The sequence below is a fragment of the Mandrillus leucophaeus genome, unplaced genomic scaffold, assembly GCF_000951045.1.
Source record: "Mandrillus leucophaeus isolate KB7577 unplaced genomic scaffold, Mleu.le_1.0 Scaffold1, whole genome shotgun sequence".
Classification (NCBI taxonomy): domain Eukaryota; kingdom Metazoa; phylum Chordata; class Mammalia; order Primates; family Cercopithecidae; genus Mandrillus; species Mandrillus leucophaeus.
Window position 1 is genome coordinate 16596693 of NW_012098097.1, and position 9074 is coordinate 16605766.

Consider the following 9074-nt stretch of genomic DNA (forward strand, 5'->3'; position numbering starts at 1 on the left):
TCACACCTGTAATCCCAGCACTTTGGGAGGCCAAGGCAGGTGAATCACTTGTGGTCAGAAGTTCAAGACCAGCCTGGCCAACATAGCGAAATGCCATCTCTTCTAAAAATACAAAAATTAGCTGGGCGTGGTGGCACATGCCTGTAATCCCAGCTACTGGGAAGGCTGAGGCGGGAGGATCACTTGAACCTGGGAGGCAGAGGTTGCAGTGAGCCAAGATTGTGCCAGCCTGGGCGACAGAGTGAGACTCCATGGGGTTTCACCATGTTGTCCAGGCTGGTCTCAATGCCTGAGTTCAAACATTCTGCCCACCTCAGCCTCCCAAGGTGCTGGGATTACGAGACTGAGTCTCTGTGCCTGGCCTAATGTTTTTGTATTATCTGTAGATTTGAAACAGAAGCCCCAGGTGGGCAGAAGGAGATGAGCCCAGTCCTCCGCCCCCAACGTGAGCTCCTGTCTCTCCACAGTTCGTGCTGAAGCATGCGGCCTTCGCCCACCTGCGGGAGGTGGGCCCCTTCCCCTGCACCCTGAACCCCCACGAGGCAGAGTCCCTGGCACTGGTGGGCGCCATGATCGACCAGGTCCTGGAGCTGCACCCAGGCGCCCGATGGCTGCACGTCGGGTGTGACGAGGTGGGTGCCATCACCCCAGCTCTGTGCAGGACACTCTCCCCTGTCATGGCTTGTCCTTTTAAATAGGAAAATTGTCCAGGCACTGAGGCCTAGAGCCATGCTTGTTCCCCTCGGGGAGCCCCGTCCAGCATCTTCCCTGGGTGGATGGACGGCCTGGCACGGGACAGCCTGCAGAGCCCGAGGGAGGCACCCTCGTGTCAGATGAGACCACCTGGGGCAGCTGGGTTGGCAGAGGCCTGCGGGTGGCGGGCAGGTTCACCCCCCAGGACCAGCAGTCAGCGCGAGTCAGGGTGCAACTCGAGGGACACCCTTTCGTTGCTGAGAGGAAGGAAGTTCTGCATTTGGACCCTAAAGCACCCACTGGAAAAGGTGGTCCCCAGGCGGTGCCGGAGACGTGCCCCCTCCAGCCCAGTGAGTCCCCACCCTTGCCCCTCCCTCCACTCACTGGTCTCCAGCTCAGTCAGGGCCTGGGCAGGGTGCGGAGCTGAAAGGACCAGGGTTGGTGCCCACGGGGCTGGGAGGTTCTGCAGGGCTGTGGCTCACGGGGAGCCCAAGCTAAACATTTTAGCTCCAGAAGTTTCCTTTTGTTTGAAGGAAATCAGAGTGTGTAAAATGCACATAAGTTTTACCATTCTAACCATTTTAAAATATAGGCTGGGTGTGGTGGCTCACTCCTGTAATCCCAGCACTTTGGGAAACCAAGGTGGGTGGATCATCTGAGGTCAGGTGTTTGAGACCAGTTTGGCCAATGTGGTGAAACCCCATCTCTACTACAAATACAAAAATCAGCTGGGTGTGATGGCGGGCGCCTGTAATCCCAGCTACTCAGGAGGCTGAGGCACGAGAATCACTTCAACCCGGGAGGTGGAGGTTGCAGTGAGCTGAGATCACGCCACTGCACTCCAGCCTGGGTGACAGAGCGAGACTCCAGCTCTAAATAAATAAACAGGTGGGCGCGGTGGCTCACACCTGTGATCCCAGCACTTTGGGAGGCCGAGGCAGGTGGATCACCTGAGGTCAGGAGTTCGAGATCAGCCTCGCTAACGTGGTGAAACTCCGTGTCTACTAAAAATACAAAATTAGGCCAGGCGTGGTGGCGTGCACCTGTAATCCCAGCACTTTGGGAGGCTGAGGCAGGTGGATCACGAGGTCAGGAGATCAAGACCATCCTGGCTAACACAGTGAAACCCTGTCTCTACTAAAAATAAAAAAAATTAGCCGGGCGTGGTGGGGGACGCCTGTAGTCCCAGCTACTGAGGAGGCTGAGGCAGGAGAATGGCGGGAACCTGGGAGGCGGAGCTTGCAGTGAGCGGAGATCAAGCCACTGCACTCCAGCCTGGGTGACAAAGCGAGACTCCATCTCAAAAAAAAATTTTTTTAAATAAAAATACAAAATTAGCCAGGTGTGGTGGTGGGTGCCTGTAATCCCAGCTACTCGGGAGGCTGAGGCAGGAGAATTGCTTGAACCTAGGAGGCGGAGCTTGCAGTGAGCCGAGACGAAGGTTGTGCCACTGCACTCCAGCCTGGGCGACAGAACAAGACCCTGTCTCCAAAATAATAAGTATAAACGTCAGCACCTCTTCCACATATTCATGGTGTAGACGATCACCCCAGGCTGAAGCCCCGCACCCACCCCCAGCCCCTGGCGACCACGGTCTGCTTCCCGTCTCGGTGGATCTGTGCGCCTGGGCATTCCACGGGCACCGAGTCACACAGTGTATGACCTGTGTTCCTCTGGGCCGTTGGCCGCCAGAGCTTGGCTCTCTGTTGAGGCCGAGCCGTGTTCATGGTGGGGGGACGCTGCCCTATGCTGGTCCGTCATGGGGGATGGACCCCTGTGGTCTCCGCTTTGGCGGTTGTGAGAAGAGCTGCTGTAAACATTCACAGGAAACCTTGAGTAGAAGTTCAGGGCTCAGTGAGGAAGACAGGGACACGCTGGGGGTGGTAAGCAAAGGCTCTGAGCCCCTCCCCGGCCTCCTCCCCACAGGCAGCGGCCCCTCTCCGTCAGGGTACGGTGTGAACCCCAGACCCTCCCACCGGTGTGCAGGGCTGCCAAGGCAACCCCGTCCCGCTCCTCCCTTGCAGGTCTATTACCTCGGAGAAGGGGAGGCCTCGCGCCGGTGGCTGCAGCAAGAGCAGAACAGCACAGGGAAGTTGTGCCTGTCACACATGCGGGCAGTGGCCAGCCACGTGCAGACCCGGCGCCCCAGCGTGACACCCCTGGTGTGGGACGACATGCTCCGAGACCTGCCTGAGGACCAGCTCGCAGGTCGGCCAACGGGGTTGGGGGAGGGGTGGGCCACTGACCTGCCCAAGACCCACGGCTTCAGAGAAAGAAGGTGCTGTAGGAAGTGGGCCCCAGGGTGAGCCCCAGCCCCACACAGACCTGCCACAACCACCTCCTGCATCCCCCCGACACCGGGTCTGAGTCGTTTCCTAGAAGCCGTGGAGGTTTGGGCAGGAGAGCACGGGCCTGCCCGGTCCTAGAGGGCTTGGGAGTGACCCGCCCTCGTGGCAGCCTCCTCCAAGGCCAGCCCTGCTGGAACTGGGGGCCGAGGTTCCCGCTGGCAGCTCCTCCAGACCCTGGGCCCTGCTCACTCTGCCTGAGGCTTTGGGATGAGCTGCTGAGTGCCTTTCTGGGCCAAGAGGTGGTACTCAGACACCTGGCCCTGTTCCACACAGAGCCCTGAGGCTCAGTGAGCCCCATGGCAGAGCTGGGAGCCAGGGTGTCCTAGGGCCGTACTGGCCTGGCAGCTCCCACCCAGGCATGGCCACATAGATGACTTAGAGTGACCTCCATTCAGCCACGTGCTCCAGCTGTGCCTGTGGCTCATGGCCTGGTAGAGCAGCAGCGGGAGCAGGGTCGCTGCAGTGGGCACTGGCTTGGGAAGGCGCTGTGTGTGGTTGTGGCATTCATTGTCCAAACCCAGCATAGTGCCAAGTCTTAAAAAGGTATCTATGCTCACGCTTTCAGGCAAATCGAGAACAGGTGGGTCCGAGGGGCTGAGGGTGTGGTCTGGGTGTCTCACCAACCTCATGTCCGCTCTGTCCGCTCTGTCTGCTCCGTCTGCAGCGTCCGGGGTGCCGCAGCTGGTGGAGCCAGTGCTCTGGGACTACGCGGCCGACCTGGATGTGCACGGCAAGGGTCAGTGCCAAGTTGGGGGTGTGTTGTCGTGGCCACATGACTGGGAAGGCCATCCCTGGCCCTGTGACCCTGCAGCCCAACTGCCCAGCCTAGGGCCTGCACAGGTAGAGGCCAGGGCACAGCTCCAGCAGACCCCAGCCCTGCACCGGTGCCTCACCTTCCCATTCTACCAGTGTTTTCCACCAGTGTTTTCCAGTGAGCAGGTGAACCAGGGGCCACGTAAGCTCTGGAGTCTCCCTGACTGGGACCCAGGCCGGCCACCTACACTCTGGAGTCTCCCACGCTGGGACCCAGTGGCTGTCACTGGCGGCTCCCATGTCGGCTCTGAGTATAGCCCCGGGAGACATGTCCGGGGCCACGTCGGCCGCCTCCCCGGGAGCCACTCACCTGTTTGCTTTCTCACTCAGTCCTCCTCATGCAGAAGTACTGGCGGTGTGGCTTTCCGCGGCTGTGGGCAGCCAGTGCCTTCAAGGGTGCCACAGGGCCCAGCCAGGCCGTGCCCCCCATCAAGCACCACCTCAGGAACCACGTGCAGTGGCTGCAGGTGGCAGGCAGCAGGCCCACGGACTCACTGCAGGGCATCATCCTGACTGGCTGGCAGAGGTAAGCCCTGGCCAGTCAGAGGGTCCAGGGCAGCTCTGGTGGTCACCACATCGGCCTGTCCAGTGTCCGCTGAGGGCCTTCCCAGGTCGGTCAAAGGGGAAACAGCCCAGGCCTCTGAGAAGAGCTGCAGGAGACAGCCATGTGGGGTTGGGCCCCACACGCCAGAGCAGCCACAGAGGGTGCTGCTCATGTGTTCAGGGTCACAAACACGTGGTCCCTAGCCCCCATGCCGCCCGTGTGCACTGCACCTGAGGCTGTGTGTGTATGTCTTGCTTGTGGCACAAGGGGGGGTTTCGGTTCTTTCAGGATTTCACTCAGTTGCTAGAAATGCCATCTCAATTCAGACCCCACAAGAAGGTTCTCGGGTCTCACACACGAAAGAATTCAAGGCCGAGCGCAGTGAGGGGAGGTCACCAAAAGGTGCCCAGTGACAGAGGTAGGGCCCTTGGAAGGCCAGCACAGGCGTGCCCGGCTCTGTTTTCCATTTTTCTCGTATCAGGGTCTTGTCTATGTAAACACTAAGCTGTGCTCCCTGTGGGTGGGGCCAACAGTGTGACAGAACGTGTCACTCCATGGGCTGAGCACGGTGGCTCATGCCTGTAATCCCAGCACTCTGGGAGGCTGAGGCAGGTGGATCACCAGAGGTCCGGTGTTCGTGACCAGCCTGGCCAACATGGTGAAACTCCATCTCTACTAAAGATACAAAAATTACCCAGGTGTGGCAGCATGTGCCTATGATCCCAGCTACTCAAGAGGCTGAGGCAGGAGAATCACTTGAACCCAGGAGGCAGAGGTTGCAGTGAGCCAAGATCACGCCGCTGCACTCCAGCCTGGGCGACAGAGCAAAAGTCTGTCTCAAAAAAAAAAAAAAAAGGAATGTATTATTCTATGGATTTAGAGAAAACTGTTCTGGACATTTCAGCGTGTAGCCTATGGAAGCCCAACTGTGGTGACCTAGAAGGCACATGCTGTCATGGGTGTGGGGATGCCAGGGCTGTCCGCTGTTGTAGGAGTGGCCCCTGCAGGTGTCTGAGCGCTTCCTCAGCTGTAAACATCCCGTGACTGTGGGTCCTGCCTGGCAAGGATGGGCCTTGTTAGTCTCATGAAGGAGCTGGGCCTCCGTGGCGTCACCCTGGCGCTCCCAGGTCCCTGCTCCCCTGACGACACCATGTGAAAAGCAGAGCTACAGATAAACCCCTGGTCGCCGGCCAAGTCCTGACCTTGGGTCTCATCTCAAGTTAGAGGGGTGGGAGGCAGATGGCGCAGGTGCCGTGGGCTAGGCAAGCGGCTGGAGGCAGGACCCCGCCAGGGGCCCCGTGCCCTGAACCACAAGGCTCAGATTCGATGGAGTCAAGAATTTCATGGTGGGGACCGCAGAGCCTGGTGGGCCAGCCTGCTACAGGGGCAGCTCACAGCTGCCATGCATGTCCACAGCTGGCAGCGGCTCTTTAGAAGCTTCCAGATAGTTCCCACTGTCCTGTTGGGATACAGCTCTGTCTACACAAACTAGGACCGTCCATAGAGCAGGGCGAGGCTCCTCCGCCCCAGAGGGGCGGCACATCCTTCAGACGAGCCTGGGGCTGTGGCGTCAGGCATCGCCCAGCCTTCGCCTGTGCTCACACCTGGGGCGGCGTCTGTCACCCACCTCACAGCTGAAGAAACTGAGGCACAGGAAGGTGGAGGCCCCCTATCCGGCAGTGGGAAGCCCTGACTCCCACCCCAGCCAGGCTGAGGCCCTCCAGCGCTCGCTTGGGACAGATGCTGCCGCTGACCTGCTGCCTGCCGGGCCTGATCTCGCACCCTCCTCGTGGGGTCTTGGGGAAAAGCTGCCGCCCCCACCAGCCAGACAGGAGGCAGCCAAGGGAGAGGGTGGGCAGGAGAGGCCCAGAGGCCCTAGGAGGGGGGCGTCAAGGGCAGCCCCCAGGAGCAGGAGCCTTTTCTCAGAGGCCAGAGGTGCTGGGGGGAGGGACAATGACTGGCCACCCACCCAAGGCCCACCCAGAGTTCCCATGGCTCTGGAAAGCATCGCAGCAAGGAATCCCCACGCTCTTCACGCGTCCGGTTTCTAGAACGGAGTTGATGTGAGAGCCCTGCCGCACAGAACCTGTCTTGGAAACCCTGGGCCCCGTGGGTTGAGGGGGTCAGGCTGCCCCCACGGCCCTGGAACAAGAGCAGGGATGTCCCGAATCAGGGCACCTGTGTCAGGCTGGTGGGGGTGGGCTGTGGAGCTGAGCGCCCCTCTCCTGGACCCAGGTACGACCACTTCTCTGTGCTGTGCGAGCTGCTCCCTGCAGGAGTCCCGTCCCTGGCCGCCTGTCTACAGTTGCTTCTACACGGTATGTCTGGTCTGGTCACCCCAAGCCCCGCCGGCTCCTCCCAGAAAGACCCGGAGGGCAGGAGGCCAAGCACCCAGAGCTCCAACCACCCTGCTGGACCGTGGTGGTTCTCACAGCAGGAGGATGGTCTCACCACCCCAGCTTAGCCACCCGCCTGCCCTGAAGTCCACCCAGGCTGGGCCTGCACCCAGGTCTCCAAGCCTAAGCCCAAAGCAGGCTGGAGAGTGACGCGGGACGCACCCCTCAGACACAGTGAATCCGCAGAAATGCGCGCAGGTCGGATGTGGGGAGCAGCTCCACCTTTGCTGCACACACATCCTGCACACCTGGCCGAGCAGGTGTGGGGCGCAGGCGCCCGGCCCTGGAAGGCCCTGCACCCTGGACCCAGCACGGACAGGTTGCCTGAGGGAGTAGCAGGACCTATGGGCAAGGGCAGGCCCTGGGAGCCCCTCGGGGTCAGCAGGGGCTTGGCCAGATGAGCCCTGTGCATGGAAACTCGCGGGCCACACAGGAAATTAGCAACTGCATGGTGCTGACACAGAAAGAAAAATGGCCGAGACGCGCTGAGAGCAGGACCCATGGGCGTGGCGGCCCAGGGACGGGGGTGCAACCAGTGAGGACGCAGAATGAGATCAGATTGACTTAGCTGCTGAGTCTGAACTGCTTGGAAAAGGGCAGAAACGATAAAAGCAGACACTCACGTGCCCCACACTGAAGAGCTGCGTTAATATGGACGGTATTTGCAGCGTCCCTTGCCCACAGCCCCACCCGCCACCCCTGGGACTGGGGCACTGCCCTCCGGCCGTCAGCCTCTCGCAGCGAGTATACCCATGAACAATTGGAGATCTGTCCACGCTGGTGCCCACAGGCCTCACGGGTTTGTTTCAGGTGCTCTAGAATATTCCGTTGATTGTGGGAACCACAGTGGCAAACGCTGCGTGAGCCCTGGACACCTGTGCGGGTTGGGCTGTGCCCAGCAGGAGGAACCACTTGCTGTCTGGGTGTTGCTGCCGGCAACACAGTCTTATTTCTGTTTTCTGATTTTTTAAATAACGAATGTATTTCACATGTTTAAAGAGAAGCAGCAAGCCCATCTGCCCCCAGGTCCCCTTGGGGCCGGCACACGCAGGGCTGGGCCTGGCCAGTGGCTCTCCATGCCACCCGCCCACTGCCCCAGCACCTAGGCCTGCAGGTCCCAATGTAGCCCCTGCCCTCCTCCACAGGCCCCTCCAACTGCCCCGCTCTGTGATTTCAGGAGGATTTGATGGAGATGCTAAAGCGAAAGTGGAGAACCTTCTTGGGATTTCCAACCTGGAGATGATGGACCCTGTTAGGCAAGCACCTGCAGCCCTCCCCGTCCCATTTCCCCCCTCCCCGTCCTTCTGTCCCCTTCCCCCGCCTGTGGAGACAGCTGTTCTCAGCAAGGCTTTCTGCAGGGAGGGGGCCGGCTCTTTCCCTGGCAGCAACATCCTTGCCCTTGTCACACAAGTCAGCCTCCATCTGCGCAGCTCTGTGGACGCGCTGCTGGAGGGCAACACGTGAGTGTGGGAGGCAGGTGTGGGTGAGCAGGCAGGCATGGGGCGGGTGAGGGGCAGGTGTGGGTGGGAGGCAGGTGCAGGTGAGGGGCAGGTTCACAAGCCCCACCCCACCCCCAGGCACAGGAGGAGGCAGCCTCATCTTTCACAAGGACTTTCTGGGGAACATAAGACTTAGAAATGTCTACCCCACTCTTAAAACATTTTCTGTATTACTGTAAAGCTGCCCCATGGCTGCCTTGGTAGCCCACGGCACACCCGTATGTGGATTTGCCCCAGGTACGTCACCGGCTGGTTCAGCCCCTACCACCGCCGGCGGAAGCTCATCCACCCGGTCATGGTTCAGCACATCCAGCCCGCAGCACTCAGGTGAGACCCTGGGCTCTTACAGGCTGTGCAGCCGTGGGTTCTCTGAGGACTGCTGCTGCTGTTGACATGTCCCTCAACCAGAGGAGGGGCGGAGGGTGAGCCCCTAGTTGTAAAGGGCCCTCAGGTCTCAGATGTGCAGCTGTCACTGACTTGTTCCTCCAGACACACTGATGAGGGTCAGTAGCCCCATTTTACAGATAGGTAAGCTGAGGCACAGGGCAGTACTGACCATGGGGTTGAGGGCAAGTCCCGAGTGTGCAGAGTGCACGTTCACGGCGCCCTCACCCGCAGCCTCCTGGCGCAGTGGAGCACCCTCGTACAGGAGCTGGAGGTCGCCCTGCAGCTGGCTTTCTACCCGGATGCCGTGGAGGAGTGGCTGGAGGAGAACGTGCACCCCAGCCTGCAGCGGCTGCAAGCTCTACTGCAGGACCTCAGCGAGGTGGCCACCCCCCCA

At 60.3% G+C, this 9074-nt stretch overlaps 1 protein-coding gene across 1 annotated transcript in view; it reads left to right on the forward strand.

Annotated features, from left to right (window-relative positions):
- HEXDC (hexosaminidase (glycosyl hydrolase family 20, catalytic domain) containing) overlaps positions 1 to 9074 on the forward strand; it is a 26547-nt gene that overhangs the window by 17087 nt on the left and 386 nt on the right. The window contains 9 exon segments of the mRNA XM_011999326.1: positions 468 to 632; positions 2718 to 2901; positions 3706 to 3777; positions 4185 to 4380; positions 6634 to 6716; positions 7972 to 8087; positions 8089 to 8254; positions 8531 to 8620; positions 8912 to 9071. Coding sequence (XP_011854716.1) covers positions 468 to 632; positions 2718 to 2901; positions 3706 to 3777; positions 4185 to 4380; positions 6634 to 6716; positions 7972 to 8087; positions 8089 to 8254; positions 8531 to 8620; positions 8912 to 9071 — 1232 coding nt within the window.